The sequence below is a fragment of the Budorcas taxicolor genome, chromosome 17 (assembly GCF_023091745.1).
Source record: "Budorcas taxicolor isolate Tak-1 chromosome 17, Takin1.1, whole genome shotgun sequence".
Lineage (NCBI taxonomy): Eukaryota > Metazoa > Chordata > Mammalia > Artiodactyla > Bovidae > Budorcas > Budorcas taxicolor.
In genome coordinates, this window is record NC_068926.1 from 51,019,701 (window position 1) to 51,037,653 (window position 17,953).

The window sequence follows — 17,953 nt, forward strand, 5'->3', positions numbered from 1 at the left end:
ATGCTATAGTTCCAACTCACTCATTGAAAGTGTACACTTCAGTGAATTTAGTATTCACACAGCTGTACACCAGCCCCACAATCAATTCTAGAATGTTCTCCTGTAGTCACTCCTGGTTTTTTCTGCCCCTACCTCCCCTCCCCTGCAAGCGTAGGCAAACGCCAATCTGCTTTCTGTCTCTATGGATTTGCCTACCCTGGACATGTCACAGAAATGGAATCACAAAGTACATGGTCTTCAGTAACTGCCACGTTCACTCGGGGTAATGTTTCCAGACTCATTCCGTGTTGCTGCCTGTATCAGCACTTCATTATTTAATGCTAGTATTTCATTGTGGGGTATTTCTTATTTTATTTATTTATGCATCAGCTGGGGGATATTTGGGTTGTTTCCATTTTTCAGCTATTGTGAATAGTGCTGATGTGTGCAAGTTTTTGTGTGGACACAGTTTTCATTTCTCTTGTGTATCCCCAGCAGAGGAACAATGGGGACTTATGGTAATTCTGTGTTTAGTTTTTTATTAGAAAACTACTTAATTTACATTTTGGCAGTGCTAAGTCTTCATTGCTGCACTCAAAGTTCCTCTAATTGCAGCGAATGGGGGCTACTCTCTAGTTGTGGTGCACAGGCTTATTGTGGTGGTTTCTCTTGTTGCGGAGCACAGGCTCTAGGGCACATGGATTTCAGCAGTTGCAGTTCCTGGGCTCTAGGGCATAGGCTCAGTAGTTGTGGTCCATGGGCTTAGTTGCCCTGAGGTATGTGGAATCCACCTGGACCAGGGAATAAACCCTGGTCCCCTGCATTGGCAGGCAGATTCTTAACCACTAGGGAAGTCCTGTACTTAGTCTTTTGAGGAGCTATTTCCAGACTCTTCTCCACAGTGGCTGGGCCATTTCACAATCCCACAAGCAGTGTATGAGAGTCTCAATTTCTCCATGTCTTTGTCGACACCCTCACCAACTGTCTTTTCCTCATGAGGGGATTTTGAGCTAAGGAGGAACATCGTCTGACTTGGTGTTTACAGGATGTCTCCAAAATTGACGTTGATTATATTTTGTTGCTGTTTTTCAGTTGCTGTCATGTCCAACTCTTTGCAACCCCATGGACTTCAGCACACCAGGCTTCCCTGTCCTTCACCATCTCCCAGAGCTTGCTTAAACTCATGTCCATCGAGTTGATGTTGCCATCCAACCATCTCCTCCTCTGTCACCCTCTTCTCCTCCTGCCTTCAATCTTTCCCAGCATCCAGGTCTTTTCCAGTGAGTCGGCTCTTTACATCAGGTGGCCAAAGCATTGGAGCTTCAGCTTCAGCATCAGTCCTTCCAGTGAATATTCAGGACTGATAATATTGTACTGTCTTTTATCTTTCTTTTTCTCCTGCATCTTTGTCGTGCCTTGTCCTGGCAAAGCCTTTCCCTGAAACATGATGGAACATCTTTTCTCCAACTTCTTAGGTCACTGCCCACCTCCCCCCATCGGATGTGACTACCCCCTAGCAAGGTCATGGCTGGTCACGTGCCTCAGATATCCTTTCATCTCTGTCTTTCTCTTGTCAAGTGACAGTGTGGCGTGACATGAAAACACTCTTGCTGCGGCCTTGGGGGCTCTCTTGGGTAAGCGTCACGTACATTTGGACCTTGAAGATTTGAAAGTTAGATTGGGTGAGATGGTCAAGGCGAGTCAGTCCTTGCTGAGGGAAGCTGGGTATCAAAGCAGAGGGTAATGTCAGGATGAGGACAGATCCCAGATTGTACTTAATTAGTTAATTTCCAAGAATTCCAAAAATCAGCAAACATTAGGCAATCCCCAGAGCTGATGGGCGCTGAAGGCCTTAAAGAATTCAAGGCAAGTATATTAACTAATTAATGAATTGGTCGATTAATTAAAGAAGTAATTATTTAAAGCCTTTAATGAGTATGTACGAGATGTCAGTCATTGTTCCAGGTGCTGGGGATACATCCATTAGCAAAAACAGGCCAGTTTGTCTCTCTTGGGAGCTGGAGAGAGAAAGAGGCAAACAAATAAATGAAGAAGACAATTTCAGATAAAATGGGGTGAGTTGATAGAGTGATGGTAAACCTACATGGGAAGGAAATCCAGAAAAGAGGGGATATACATATATGTACGGCTGATTGACATTGCTGTTCAGTAGAAACCAGCACAACATTGTAAAGCAGCTATACTTCAATAAAAATTAATTTAAAAAAAAGAGTGGTGGGTTGGGACTTTCATGTTGGACAGATTCAACAGTGAAGGTCTCTTTAAGGAGTGAGGTTTGAAGTGAAACCTGGAGGAGAAAGAGTCACACCTGGGCAAGGGCAGGCAGAAGGAATAGCATATGCAAACGCCCTGTGGCTGGAACAGCTGTTTAAGGAACAGAAAGAAGGGCAAGGAGCCTAGGGTACAGAGAACAAGCTGGTGAGGTTGGGAGATGCAGGCAAAAAGGTGGGCAGAAGCCAGGACAGCTAAGACCTCGGGGCAGCAATAACAAGAATAGTTAGCTTTATGGTGCTTTCATCCGGGGGCACTGTTCTATGTCCTGTTACATCTTCCCACTCATTTAATCCTCACAACAGCCCTTGAAGAGAGGCTTTTATTTTTATTTATGTATTTAGTATTCTTTTGATATGGACCATTTTTAAAGTCTTTATTGGATTTGTTACAATATTGTTTCTGTTTTATGTTTTGGTCGGGAGGCATATAGGATCTTAGTTCCCCCACCAGGGATCGAACTCACACCCCCCTGCACTGGAACATGCAGTCTTAACCACTGGACTGCCAAGGAAACCCTAGAGAGAGGCTCTTCTTATTTTCATTTGATAGGTGAAGGAACTGAGGTGCAGAAAGGGCCAAGCCACTTTCCCCAGGACCCTAGGGTAGGAAACCCCGGAGTAAGGACTTCTTGGAGCCTGTCCCCATCTGACACTATAGCCACCTGATCCAGTCACCTCTGCCCCAGCCACCCTGATCTAGGTCGGGGGTTGGGTCTCTGCTCCTGGTAACCTGGACAATGTTGGGTCTCCCGAGAAGACAGTGGTAGGCAAGGCAGTCACAGCATCTGCTTGATACATACTGACTCAGGCCAGGCTGTTGCTTAAGGATGGGCGTGGAAGAAGGCTGCTTCCTGCCAGGGTTGAAGAAGAATTTCATTCTGAGCCCTCAGGGACTGGGCTGCCTTACCCATGTGCTGGGGATCCCTGCGTGACCCCAACTAGACAATGAGGGGACTGACTTACATCAGGGATCCAGGACTCAGTGCAGGGTCGGGGGGCCTTATGGAGGACTGCAGGGGGGCACATGCCCATGTTTTACTATTTTGGGGGGGTGTCAGTAATCCATCATTTATTTCCTCACCTGCCCATCCTCTGTCTTCCTGTTCATTAGAAAGCAGACACTTGGATTTGTTGACCTAACCCGCCGTGCCTGTTTCCTTATCTGCAAAATGGAGTCGGTGTGGGCAAGGCTCTTAGCACAGAACCTGGCTCCCAGAAGGCTCCTCACTGCTTCATTCTAAAATGTTCCTTGTGAGCAGACATTCCTAGCCAGGCAGCGTTCAAGCTACTGAGAAGGGGAGGGCGGGGGCAGAGAGACAAAGCTTCTGCCCCGTAGCATTTTAGGGACTGGCGATGGTCGCAATGCAAGAACAAATGAACGTGGCACATGCCTGGTGGCGCCCCTTGATAAGGGTGAGGGGAGAGCTGACGCTATTCTGTTTCACACAGGGTGGCTGGGAAGGCCTTTCCGATAAGATGGCCCCAGCAGTCGTGAAGGAAGAAGCCGGGCAGATACCTGGGTGCGGGTGGGGGGCGGACAGAATTCCAAGTCGTGGGGAGTATGAAGTCCAGAGGCAGGAGTCTGCTAGGCTTGTTCCAGGCAGAAAGAGGCTGGAATAGAATGTGTGTGCACGTGTGTGTGGGGTTGGGGTGGGGTGGGGAGTGGGAGCATGGGGCCAGCTGAGGACGCAGAGGTGGGTGCGGGGTCGGGGGGGAAACTCTGGAGTTCCTGCAAGAGTTGGGAAATTTCTACTAAATACCAACAATGATGACGGTCAGGACAGAGGAAGTGGGAGGGGAGAAGGGGTGAAATGAGAGTAGGAGGGGGAGGGAGACAGCGGGAGGAGGGGGAGAGAGATGCGGAGGAGGGAGAAGATGGAGTTGCTCATGGTAAGGGATGAGCGGGGAGCAGGTGGGAGTGAGGAAGCGGGGAAGGGTTAGGAGGTGGAGGCGAGCCAGGTCCAACTTTGCACGCGGGCCACGAGGGCCCCGGGGCTCCCTCCGCCAGAAACGGAAGCTAGGGCGCCGGGTTCCCGGCGGTGGCCCCGCCCCAGTCGGACCGTCTGATCCGCGCCCCGCCTCGAACACGCCTCTTGCTAACTTAGGCCTCGCCCCTTCGCCCGTGCTCGCCCGCGCCGGCCCGAATCCCGGTGCCCAGGGCGTCCCGGTGGGCGGTCCGCCCCAGTGATGGCGCATAAAACCGCTGGCCACCTGCCGGGCCGCTCCTCCGTGCGCTGTGAGCCTCGTCCTCGGAGTCGCTGCCTCTATCACCTCCGTCCCCGTCTCGGTCCCTCCACAGGCGCGGAACCCCGCGAGCACCGCGCGGGCGCCGGGGCGCGCAGACATGGGCAACCTCTCTAGAGCGCGCCGGGTGACCGCGGCGCTGGGTTTCATCGGGCTCCTCTTCGCCGTGCTGGGCATTATCATGATCGTGATGGTGCCCTCAATCATCAAGCAGCAGGTCCTCAAGGTGGGTGAGGGGCTTGGCCTGGGACCCGTGCGTGGGATACCGTCCGAGGCTGGAGGGCGTTGGGCGCCCGGAAAGGCCAGGCGCGCAGCCGGCGGGCTGGCGACCCGGTGCCGGGATCCGCGTGCCCTGGGCCCGGGCCCCTGAGCACCGGAGAGACCAGAGGGCATGAGGCAAGCCAGTTGGCCATCTTTCCCCGGAACCTGCCCGACTCAGGACGCAGGCTGAGTTTGGGGGCCAAGGAGGGCCCCCAGGGCCTTCTGCTGGAGGCACTGGGCTGGGGTTGGGGAAGCCTGAAGGAGAGACCACCTGGGAGCCTCACCTCACCTGAAGGTGAGGGGTCCAAGGCGGGCATGGAGTGTGCTCGTGTTTCTGATGCCGCCAGGAGAAGCCGAGGGGCAGACTCCATGCTTGCCTACCGTACAGCAGCCTCTGACGGTGTCTGGTAGAACTGGCACTGCACTTTGCTTGCTTCCTGTGAGCGCAGGCGGACAGGAACCCTCCAAGCATGTGCATGTGAGGCTCACATGGGTGCCCAGGCCGCCGCTTGTTCCTGCTTCCAAAACCTCCCCATGCAGACCCCGTCTTAAAGGCAGAATGGGTTGCCCTCTCCTCCCCTGCGGCTGCCTTCCTGATGCAGATTGGCAGTGATAAGCTGCTTTACTCCCCAGATCCACGCATGGGCAGGAATAAGCCCAAGGCTGCATAAACAGGGTCCTTCAGGAGCCCACAGCCTGAGAGTTTTCCTCTGATCCTAACCTTATACACCACTGCCCTTTCAACCAGGGAGACAAATTAAGGCTGTCAGCTGGCCTTCAGACCAGCAGACTCTGCCCTGGGTGTCTGGGCAGCCTGTTTGAATGAGCCTGGAGTTACTGAAGGACAGGCAGATTCCAGAGTATCACATTCGAGCTAAAAGCATTCAGAGCTTTGAGGCCAAGGCTACAGCACCTGCAGGGCTCAGAGGGGAAACTGAGGCTTACCTTGGTGCCTCCCAGATACAACCGAGATGCAGGGCTGGGATAAAGATGTGGCTCTTGTCACTTGCTAATTGATTGCTCTTTCCCCCTGCTTTAGGTGAGTTTCTTGAGAATGAGGACTGGGTCACATTTCATGTCCATGCCCCATGCCCAATGCAAGATGCTTGAGAGATGAATGAATGAATGAAGGCTGTATCTGCGTAGACCCGGCTGCCATTTTTTTGGCTTTAAAAATGGTTTTTCTTGAAATCTCTGGGCAAGTGGTTGTCTGAGTCATATTGGCCACACCATGTCCTTTGTTTTGTTCTCAAATCTTGTCCCATTAAGTCCTGTAATCTGATTGCAGGGAGGTCCTGGCCAATGGTGACACTGAGTTCCTAGTTCCTCTTAGTGGTTTTTTAATTTTGCCTGTGAAGTGGCGGGAAAAAGTTTTGTGGGGAGACCTCAGAGCAACAGAACTGCGTCTTTTTATCCCATGGTGGCCAATGGGTGTTTTTGCTTTGCTTTTCAAAGTAGCTGTAAGAAAAAAAAAAGAATGTAGCTGTGAGAGCTTAATCTCAGTGAAAGCCGGCTGTAAATGCCTGCCAATTTTGTAGTTTCTGTGCTGTGTGCGTCATGGAGGGATGGTCTCTCGTGTGCTGTATGCATGGTGAACCCTGTCGTGATCCTGTGCAAATAGCCTCTTGCCTTGGGGGCGGCGGGATGGGGATGAGTGGAATTTATAGTTGATGAAGAATCTTGTCAACCCAGTCCTTCTTGGACTTAATGCAGGTGTTTTCTTTTTATGGCAAGTCAGAAGGATGTGTGTGTGTGTGTGAGTGTACATGCGCACATGCATGCCCTACCTAATTTCTCATTCCTCCTCTGGGCTTCCAGAGAGGAAAGCGCCGCTGTCCTCAGTTGTCCCGGAGCTAAGATTTCCAGGCTTAAACTTGAGGGAGAGTCACCCAGCATCTACCACAAATATCCCAAAGGTGATTGGTCTGTGGCTGAGTGGTGTGAAGACACGGAGGCGAGCCCAGCCTGTGCCAGCTTCTTGGACAGCTCAGGCCACGCCCTGGCCAAGAGCCTTCCGTCAGAAGAGTGCCTGTGTTCAGGAGACTGAGTGAGTCGTACGTTAGGAGAGGAAGGCATGGCCTGTTGGTGTTTGCTTTGGCTGCACGTGTCCATATACAACTTGAATGGGAGGACTTGTGCTTGATTTCTACTGTTTTATGCTTTGGGGTTAATGAAAGAAGTCCATGTATATAAAAGACATGCATTCTTTTTTAACCGAGAAACTGTTTCTTTTCTTTTTTAAAATATAATTTTATTTATTTGTTTTGTGGCTGTGCTGGCTCTTCACTGCTGTGCGGGCTCCTTTCTAGTTGCGGCGAGCAGGGGCTCCTCTTTTCGGGGCACAGGCTTCTCATTGTGGTGGCTTCTCTTGTTGCGGAGCAGGGGCTCTAGGGCACTCGGGCTTCAGTGGTTGTGGCATGGGGGCTCAGTAGCTGTGGTACACGGGCTTAGTGGCTCTGCAGCATGTGGGATCTTCCTGGAACAGGGGTCGAAACTGTGTCTGCCATTGGCAGGTGGATTCTTTATCACTGAGCCACCAGGGAAACCCCAGGACATGCATTCTTGTTTGTAAAAAAAAAATTCAAGTTGAGGGAAAACAGGGCCTCTCCCCCCGCTCATTTTATTCCCCTTCTCGATAGTACCAGCATCATCCAAGATTATCTTCGTAAGAAGACTTTTATAGAGCTACACATCATGGATGTGTATTTAGACATAGACATATAGACATAATATATACTTACATGTATTGAACTATACTATGTCTAAACAGCCTGCAGTTTGCTTTTCAATTCACAGATATCATTTGAAAAATTTTCCATATCTGTCACATTTTCACTGTTGCATAGTATTTCTTTGAATACTGTACACTTACTTACCTGTTTCTCCATTGACTGATAATTTTCTCATACGTGCCTTTCTGTGTACGTGGATAACCACTTCCACCGGGTGCATTTCTAGAAGAGAAGCCTCTAGACCAGAAGGTCTGTCCGTTTTGAATTTGGTCACAGCCTAATGACCCCTCTGAAGATCAAGAGCATTTATAATTCCATCCAGAGTATGAAACTACTCACTCCCCCACATCTCTGCCATTATTGGTGACGACCAATTTATTAGCATCTTGAATAATTTTGGCGGGTTAATCTGATGCGTGTAATTTACGTTTCTCAGGTTGCTGATGGGGTTGCACCCATTTTGAAACTGGTGTCAGTTTCCAGAGCTCAGGGTTTGCAGCCCTGGCCGTGCCCTTTGCTTGCTGGGGACCTCAGGCCAGTTACTTCACCTCTGAGCCAGGGATTGTGTCTTCAGCTCTGAGGCAGGAATCAGATCTAGTTTGCTTCCTGTCAAGATGATGAAGTACAAAGGTACATGTGTGTCGCACCGCCCTGGATGTACCTGTTTTCTCATTTGAAGGTTATCACACTCTTGTAAGCTGTTGTGGTGTTTTTCCTTCCTACAGATAAGGAAACTGAGGCATACAAAGCCCAGAGACATGTCAGGGTTCACACAGCTCATGGCAGTTATGGTCAGGAATCCTGACCACAAATCTGGGTCTACACTTCAATAGGAGAATAGGAAGGAATGCAGAAGTCTTTTATCCAGTGGATTTCTGGGCAGAGATTAGAGAGAAAGAACTAGATCTTTATATATTTGGGCACAGAAAAGCAAAGCGGACGAACACATGACTAACGGAAAAAAAGCTATGAGGTTCTTTGTGTTAAAAAAAAACAAAACAAAACACACTCCACGAAACTCTGTATTTTCACTAGATTTCTATCAGTGCATGTAAAAGCACAGAAAAAGATGTGGAAGGGTGCACCAGACTGACAGAAGTGGTTACTCAGGGAATTGGGGGTGTGGTGGGGGGGAAGCATGCTTTATCTGTGAAGTTCATACTTCTTTTTTTAATAATTAATTAATTTGTCTGGGCCAGGTCTTAATTTTGGCCTGCGGGATCTTTTTTTTTTTTTAGTTGCAGCGTGCGGAGTCTTTTTTAGTTTCGGCATGCAAACTCTTAGTTTTGGCTTGTGGAAACTAGTTCCCTGACCAGGGATTGAATCTGGGCTCCCTGCACTGGGAACCCCCTGACTTTTTCTTTTTAAACAAGGAGAATATATTCATGTATTCTGTGTTTAGTTAAAGGTTAGTTATGAATCCATAGCTTTCCCCCAAAGAATGGCCAAATGAGTTCAGTACAGAGTGTGGGAGGCGCACAGCCGAGGGGACCTGTGGATGGAGCTCCCTGGGAGAGGCCTTGAGGGAGAATGAGACTCATTTCTTCTCCTTTCTCCCCGCTAGTGGGGAGGGTTGGATGAGAGGTGTTCAGACTGAACGCATTTAGGAGTGTAATCAAGGATGACTTTGTGCCAGGCATCTTTGTAAATGTCAATCATCGCAATTAGTCCTGGGAGAATTCTGGGACACACCTCTCATTGTCATCGTCTACAGTTAGGGAAACAAAAGCTTAAGAGAGTATTTGCTGGTGTATGTGTGTGTGTGTGTGTGTGTGTGTGAAAATATCCTGAGGCAAATCCCAGGAGGACGGTCATGCTTGTATCCATAGCCTCGAATGGAGCCTGGCATGCGTGGCCCTCTGTTTGCATGGATTGGGAACCCTGGGCTACATCTCTGGGCATGTATTCCCAAATTACTGGCTGTCTCTGGTCCACCAGGGGAGGTCCTGCTGGGCCAAGGGAAAGGGGCTTATCTGCTGGGCCACCATGTGTAGAGATGGACTTGGTAGCCTTCTTCACGGCCAGGGGTGGGGGAAGTGGGAAACCGAGTCTCTCTCTCTCTTTTTTTTTTTTTTTAATATTTTATTTATTTTGGCTGTACCGGCTCTTAGTTGAAGCATGTGAGATCTTTCGCTGTGGCGTGTGGGATCTAGTTCTCTGACCAGGGATCGAACCCGGGCCCCCTGCATTGGGAACTCAGACTGTAAGCCACTGGACTACCAGGGAAGCTCCTTCTCTGCCATCTTTAAAGTTTTATAGTTGGAATCAGCCTTGGGTGCTTTATCCACTCATTTTTCCAGCTGCCAAATTCTTCCCTCACCTGTGTCCCCTGCTCGATAAATGACACCTCCATTTGTTCCCTCCAAGTATAGAGGCACAAACCTTGGGTTATCCTGGATGCATTTTGTGGTATCCTTGTATCTGCTCCATCAGCAAAATCTATTAGGATTACCTTCAAAACATATTTGCATTCTGACACCTTCTCAATATCTTTACCATTCTGGCCTCCTCCATTCACCATTTGGACTGACGCCGTAGGCTCATCTCTGGTCTCCATAGACAACCTGATCACGTGCCCTCTCTGCTTACAGCCCTTTGAGGTATCCCCATTTCACTCTGAGTGAATACCAAGGTCAGTTTGGTGACCTGAACTCCCTGCCATGATCCAGCTCCTGTTACGTCCTTCACTGCACCCCCTGCCTTGACCCCCTGTTCACCTGCCGCAGTGTCCAGTCTTCAGCGTCCTTGAGCCCACTGAGCTTGGTTCCACCAAACTCTGGCTTGCTTTCCCCACCGCCCTGAGGGCTCACCCCTCAGGCATGCATAGCTCGCCTCTCACGTCCCTAAAGCCACCCCCAACTTATGTTACATGTTGATTTGTGCATTTTCTTTCTCCCTCGTGGGCAGGAGTGGGGGCTGTCCTGTCACTCTCTCCGTAGTGTCCCCAAGACCAGATCAGTGCTTGGGTTCACAATGGGATGGTGGGATGAACAGACCCTGAGTGCTTTGAGGTTGGGCTCTTTCCTTGGCCTTTCCCCACCCCAACCCTCAGCCTCCCTATTTTTACCCCCTCTCCCTCTGCAAGGGCCACCCATGGAACCATGCTCTGCCCCAGTTGCTTCTCACCAAGGCGTAAATGCTCAGTCGTGTGTGACTCTTGGTGGCCCCATGGCCTGTAACCCACCAGGCTGCTCTGTCCATAGGAATTTTCCAGCAAGAATGCTGGAGCCGGTTGCCATTTCCTCCTCCAGGGGATCTTCTTGACCCAGGGATTGAACCCACATCTTCTGCATTGACAGGTGAGTTCTTTACCATGGAACCGCCTGGAAGCCACCAGTTGCTTTTCGCTCTCTGGCAGATTTCTTTTGTGCATCAGTTCAGAGGTGGGGGTTGGGAGAGAGAACTGTCGGTAGACACCAATTAAGCACCAGATACTGTTCTAGGTGTTTTACCTGCAGTCACTCACTTCATTTAGTATCTAAATGGCTTCCGTTGCCTCCTGTTTTATTGAGGGAAATGGAAGCACAGAGCCGAAAAGACACTCGCCCCAGGTCACACCGCTGTAGTGCTCTGGTGGGTAGCTGTAGCTCCAGCTGGGTGGGCTGCTGCCTGTGGGCCCTCTCTTCCCCACTCTGGATCCCTGAGAGCTCAGCTTGGTGTTTGGAGGCAGGGCAAACCCTTCCCCTGGTCTCTGCTTGGGTCCGCTATCCCTTGTCCTTTTCCTGCACAGACAGTGGGGCGGTAGGGTCCTTCCCAGGCTTTTCTCCTGATCATCACCTCCCTCAAACTGTGAGTGCAGGTGCCTCCCGACGCCTTCCCTCCATGGCTGTCCGATAGGCCTGGGTGGGCTCTGGAATCACCGATGCCAAGGGAAGCTGGCCTGTGGTCCCAGCAATTCTCAGGGTGTCCCCGCTGTCCTGAAGGGTCTGCTTGGCCAGCTCTGTTCCCTGTCCCCTGTCTGGGGCTCCAGAAAGCCCCAGGGGTCGTGTCTCGGAGGGTGTCAAAGTTTTGAGGGCTGACTGCATCTGGCTGCCTCTGGCCATGGAGGTTAAGGCTGTAGACTTGACCCGTGGCCACAGATCGCAGGGGACGCACTCCCTTCTCAGGGGGCAGTGGGGTCGCAGGTGTGTTCCAATTTTGTGGTGTTTTTCTTCCTCTTTCCTGCCTGGGGCTTCCTACCCCTCTGGTGTGTGAGAGGGCGGCTTCCACTTACTCCAGAGCCAGGGCTGAAAAACATGGGCTATTTTTAGTTTCCCTGAGTGTCGGTTATTTTTGTTTCCCTCTGTATCCTCATGGATTTGCTTCACCAGTGTGTGTGTTTGAGAGTGTGCTGGATATACATGTTGATGTATGTATATGCATGCCGGTGGTACATGTGTGACGCACAAACATGTGTTGGCATGCACCCATGCACACTTGTGTGTGACCATGTGCTGAAGCATGCACAAATTCATATTGCGTGTTGGCATGGGGTACAGTGTCTTTGTGATAGCGTATGCGTGTATGTACATGAACACATGTGTACACATACATTGACATGTGCCCAGACTTGGTTCTTGGCACACATGGGTTCACACGTATTATTGTTATCCATGTGTATATGCGTGGGTTCACATGTGTGTCGACACATGCTGGGCATATAGTTACACATGTGGACACACATGGTAACACGTGTTCTGAGTGTGTTGGGGTGTGTATGCACACGCGTGGCCATGTGTCCTATTGGGGTCTGGCCTTCTGGAGGCCTGGCCCGAGGCTGTGTTCAGTGCACCTAAAGAAAGAAAGAAAGAAAAAGTGAAGTCACTTAGTCGTGTCTGACTCTTGCGACCCTATGGACTGTAACCTGCCAGGCTCCTCGTCTATGGAATTTTCCAGGGAAGGATACTGGAGTGGATTGCCATTTCCTTCTCCAAAGGATCTTCAGGAGGGCTTCCCTGGAGGCTCAGATGGTAAAGAGTCTGCCTGCAGTGCGGGAGACCCGGGTTCAGTGCTCCTGGCTTTTCCCATTTCGTGACATGTTCCCCAAGCCTTCCTAGGATGACTCATACTTGCCAGGCCTTCTGTCTGACCCATGTGATTAGCTAGAATTTAGAGAAGCTTGGCTACCTGGAATCATCCTGTTATGACTTCAACATGTAGCAGACGGGACAGAAGTGAGTGGATGTCAAGGACTTGCTCGTTGAAGATTTTCATTTTCTCTTGGGCAGTTTTATTCTGCTGGAACTTGGGCCCAGGCACGTCTGCTCCGTCAGTGACTGTGGATCTTGGTGCCTGGAAGCATGATCCTATGCGCTTGGTCAGCAGCAGAGAGGCCCCCCAAGGCAGGTTTCAGCCACAAGGCTGACTTCTCTGGCTCATCATCTTAGAATTAGAGAATTTGGTTACAAGAGCACCTACTCCCCCTCCCCCCACCCCCCTTCTGTGCCATAGAGATCCAGCAGCTTCATTCCCATAAACACATTTAGAGTGCAAAGAATTCAACTGTAGGTAGGACTCAGCCAAAAAAAAGACAAAAGGAGAAGTTCTTTAATGTGCCTCATCTCCTGCCTGCTGGTTCAGATGTGACCTTGGCCTCCACTGGCCCTTGGAGGGGCCATGGGAGCTGAAATGCAAAGAGAAACAAAAAACAACACCAAAAAGCTCATTCTTGGTTTTGGGGCTCTCTGGGGCCCTGGAGCTGGCGAGTTACAGCCTGTCCAGGGGTGCCTGGGACCCACATTTGAAGCTCAGAACCTCCCTGAACCCAGAGGTCCGGGCCCCTGGTGACCCTGGGCGCAGCTGGCTTCATTGTCTGGCTTCCTTCCCCCACCTCCACCCCATCATTTCCTCCTGTGCCCCGATTTATTGCTTCGTGCTGGGTAGGAGGAAGGAATAGGAGTGGCCCGACATGTGCTTGCTTCCTGGCATTTGGGGTGAAGTTCCTTCCACCTTTTCTGGAAGCTGCTAGAAGGACTCTTGAGACACTTTGATGTGTGGTCTCTTGGGCTGCTCTTGAACTCAGATGCTGGTGTCTCCTTATCTCCCTGACCGCTGGCCATTGGCACGTCCCTGCACTAAAGCCTTTCCTGGCCGAGGTCACACGATCTCACACGTCTAATGCCATCTTTGTCTGGGCCCCTCCTAAATTGATATCCTAGGCCCAGGCCTTTCCCCTTGAACTCCAGCCTTGAGCATCCAGTGGCCAGCTCTGTATCTCAACCTGGGTGTTCAAAGGCAAGTCACGCTTACTCTAGCCAGCGCTTGACTTCCCATCACTGCCCCTGCCCCAGAACTTCATTCCTCCTGCCACGTTCCCATCTCAGGCCATCGCTTCTCATCTGCCAGCTCCCCCGGCCAAAAGCCTTGGGGTCAGCCTTGACTCTCTCACTTCCCACGTTGGACCTTTTGTTTTTGGCCTCATCTTTAAAATATTAGCAGAGAGACCTCCCTGGTGGTCCAGTGGCTGAGACTCCACGTTGTCGATGCAGGGGGCCCAGGTTTGATCCCTGGTCAGGGAGCTAGATCCCACAGGGTGCAACTTTTAAAGTTCTCATTCCAGGACTAAAGATCCCGCATGCTGCAATTAAGAGATTTCGCATGACATAACAGGAAAAAAAAGGTCCCTCATGCCGCAATGAAGATCAAATATCCCCTGTGCCCTAGTTAAGATGTGGAGCAGCTAAATAAATAAACAGATAAACGTAAGATACTAAATAACCCGAGAAACACAAAACTAAAAATATACCCAGAGTCCAGCTTCTCTCCACACCCAGGGCCACCACGCTGGTCCAGGGCACCAGCCTGGATCCTTGCTCATCTCCCTGTGCCCACCTTTGCTCCCTGGCTAGGTTTTTCAGCACAGCAGCCGAAGCGATCCCATGAAATCTGCAATCAGAGCATCACCCTCTTCTGCTTAAATAAAGCCCGACAGTGGGCCCACACCATCCCCTCCAAGCCAAGGTGAGACTTTATGTTGGCCCTTAAGGCCTCTACCATCTGAACCTCACCCCTTTCTGTCCTCCCCTTCAGCTTGACCTTGCACCTGGCCCTGCTGGCTGGTCCTCAGACTAACTGGCACATCGGCCTTATTGAGTTCTTCCCTCGCCCACAGCTCTTTCCCTGATGTGACATGTGCGTGATTCTCTCTCCTGCCTCCTTTAGGCCTTTGTTCGGATCTCGCTTTCTCATGGATCTTTCTCTTTTATTTTTTTGGTCTCACTATGCAGCATGCGGGACCTTACTTCCCCTACCAGGGATTGAACCTGTGCTCCTTGTAGTGCAAGTGTGGATTCTTAACCATGGGGCCACCAGGGAAGTCCTTCTCTTGTTGAATATTGCAAGTTTTCTTCCCTTTCCCCGGTGCTCTGAACCTTCCTTACCCTGCTGTTTTTCTTCTGTTGCCTCATCATCCACTGAGACACTGCCGAATTCACCTTTGCATCCTGTTTATTGCTTATTGTATGTTTCTCTCTGTGAGAGTGTCAGGCCCATGAGGGCAGGGACCTTGGTTTTTGTTCATTGCTGTGTCCCACGCACTTGGAACAATGCCTAGCACATAATGGTAGGTTCTCGAATGGTTACAGATGTTTAGAAGACGAGAGTGGTTTCACAGGGAGGTACGTGACCAGTGGCAAGTTGTCACCCTCTATGGTGACATGGGGGGGCTCCCCTCCCCCTGTGTGGCTGCACTCGACATGAAGTGGTCCCACCTCTCACCCACTGCAGGAGCTCCCTCTCCGGGCCGTCTACTCCCGCTCACGCCACTCGTGTCCATTTTCCCTGCCACAGTAGAATGTTCTTTATTGTTTTTCTTCTTATTTGGGATTATTTTTGATATTTCTTTCTTTCTTTGGCTGTACCTCACAGCCTGCGGAACTTCCTTGACTAGGGATTGAACCTACACTCCCGGAAGTGGAAGCATGTTGTCTTAACCTCTAGACCACCAGGGAAGCCCAGTTGCACTTATATATGTATGTAGTGTATTTATTTATGGTTGTACTGGGTCCTCGTTGCAAGGGTTGTTTCCAGTTGCAGGAAGTGGGGGCTACTCTCTAGTTGCGGTGTACCGGCTTCTCATTGAGGTGGCTTCTCTTGTTGTGGGGCTCCGGCTCTAGGGCTCACGGGCTTTAGTAGTTGTGGCCCACAGGCTTAGTTGCCATGCGGTGTGTGGAATCTTCCGAGACCAGGGATTGAACCCATGATCCCTGCATTGGCAGGTGGATTCTTATCCATTGGACCACCAGGGAAGTCCCCCTATGCTCTTAAAAATAATGTAAATTGCATCATTTCACAATACGGATGAAAACCTTCTTGGGTGTGGTGTGAAACCCATCTGCTCCTCACAGCCTGTGAGCCCCTTTCCTGCCTCCACTCCCTGCACTTTACTCTGTTGTAGCCTCACAGACTTTTCTTCTTGTTTTTTGTTTTTGGTTACGCCATGCAGCTTACAGGATCTTAGTTCCCCAACCAGGGATCGAACCTGGGTCCTAGGCAGTGAAAGCATGGAGTCCTGACCACTGGACAACCAAAGAATTCACCTCATGAGCTTTTCTTTTCCTCCCGTGCACAGGTGTTCTTTCCTGCCTCAGAGCCTTTGCACAGACTGTTCCTTCTCCCCACAAGCCTTTTTCCTCCTGACTTTTATGCTGGATTCTTTTCTTATTTAAGCTCAAATGATACTCCTGACGATTACCCCTTTCCTCCCCGCCTCCCCACCCTATGAACCTACCCTATCTGTGTTATAAGCATTCCATGTTATTATCTTCTAAGCTGTCACCATTCTGGAATAATACTGTTCACTTGGTTGAGGTTCCCCGAGGCAGGGGCCTTGTCTGTCTTGCTCATGACTGTATCCCGTGGTTGGGAACCCTGGTCTAGGGCAGAGACCTGGCTGGGAAGGGACCTCAGGCCGAGGCAGTGAGAGGAGTCTAATCGGGATCTTCAAATTCATGGATTTGGAAGGAAGACTCTTTGGCTTCAGTGCTGGCTCTTCCCCTTCTTCCCCTCCTATCTCCCGCATCAGAGAAGACCTGGGAGCCTGGTCTTTGTGGTGTTTTCATGGATTCAGGACCTGAATCTCAACAAGTCCTGCCTGTGTTCCAGAGATATCTCTCTGACTCCAGTGACTGGGTGTTTTTCCTGGCTGAGCGTTGGTGTCTTCTGATTGATTCCTCCTCTGCCCCAGTTCAAAGGGACACCAGTTTATGAAAGTTGCCATTGGGGCCATCTGGGGGTGGTAGGTAAAGAAACAGCACCTGGCTTGGCCCAGGGACCCAGGGAGGTGTGGAGGCTGGCCTGGAGCCACCTCACTCTGCCTCTCAGAGGGAGAAGGGTCCTCCTGCTGGCATCTTGGCTTCAGCTGGGTGGCTTGGATTGGGGGAGGGGTGGTATTTCCCTCCCACTGCATTGAGGCCCTGGTTCAGCATTAAAGTGGAATTGTTTACATTTCTTGTCCTCATGGGCAGAAGTGGCGTGAGGCTGGAGTTGGGAGATCCAGGTCCAGTTTGCTGGTGATACGTACTTCTTCTGTACGTATAGGATCTCATGTCTTCTCAACCAGGCAAAATCATTTACCTGCACTCAATAAACCACAAGTCAGCTGGGTTAGTATTGGCCTAGAGGGCGCAGAGAGAGGGTGGGGAGGGAGCTTCCTGTGGCCCTGTTGTTTCTCCCGTGGGTCCTGTAAGGGGTCCAGCCTGAATGCAATCCAAGAGATAAACATTCGTTTTTAAACCTAGGGCTCAGATGGGCACCTGCGCCACGTGGGGAAGAAACTGGTTGCTTTTAATTTCCCCATCAGTCTCCAAAGGGAACTTTATGGAGGGACCTTCAGAGGTAGAGAATTTTCCCAGTGGCTGGGTAAAGTTGTAGTATGAAGGCTCATGGGCTCTGATGGTCAGGGCTTGTCTCGTACGCTTATCCCTGAGCTAATCGCTGTAGCTTGAGAAAGGAAGGGACTGCCCTGATTGGTCAAGCATGGATTAAATGCCCATCCTTGGAGTTGGAGAGGGAGGTCTTTTTTCCCCCTAAAGCAGGGAGACTGAGGTGGGGTGGGTGGTGCCCTAAAGGGAAAGGGTGGGAAGGACTGTTAGGAGAAGGAGGAAAGGATGACAGGCAGCAGAAATGATTGATGGATGCTTTTCTCCAGAATAGCTTTCTCACTTCATCTCACTGCCTCTCACTGCCTCTGCCTATTGTAGTGTTAGAGATTATTTTCTTTGTCACTACCTTGAACTGCTTGAGAGGGTGGTAACTGATCAGCTAATTGTTTCTGTAACGGAATGTTTCATAAACTCAGATTGTTAGATCTGGCACTCAGTTCCATCTTTTATTCTTTCAGAAAACAAAAACCCAGAGGGAGCAAGGATTTAAGTAAGGCCAGAGAGCAAATTAGCAGTGAGTATCTGCCTGCAGTGCAGGAAACCTGGGTTCAATCCCTGGGTTGGGAAGATCCCCTGGAGAAGG

At 50.5% G+C, this 17,953-nt stretch overlaps 1 protein-coding gene across 2 annotated transcripts in view; it reads left to right on the plus strand.

The window, feature by feature from the left end:
* The first annotated feature begins 4,419 nt into the window (after positions 1-4,419).
* SCARB1 (scavenger receptor class B member 1) overlaps positions 4,420-17,953 on the plus strand; it is a 93,279-nt gene continuing 79,745 nt past the window's right edge. For both annotated transcript variants that reach the window (XM_052654585.1, XM_052654586.1), the window contains exon 1: positions 4,420-4,743. In XM_052654585.1, coding sequence (XP_052510545.1) covers positions 4,618-4,743 — 126 coding nt within the window. In that variant the 5' untranslated portion in view covers positions 4,420-4,617. The remainder of the gene's footprint in view (positions 4,744-17,953) is intronic.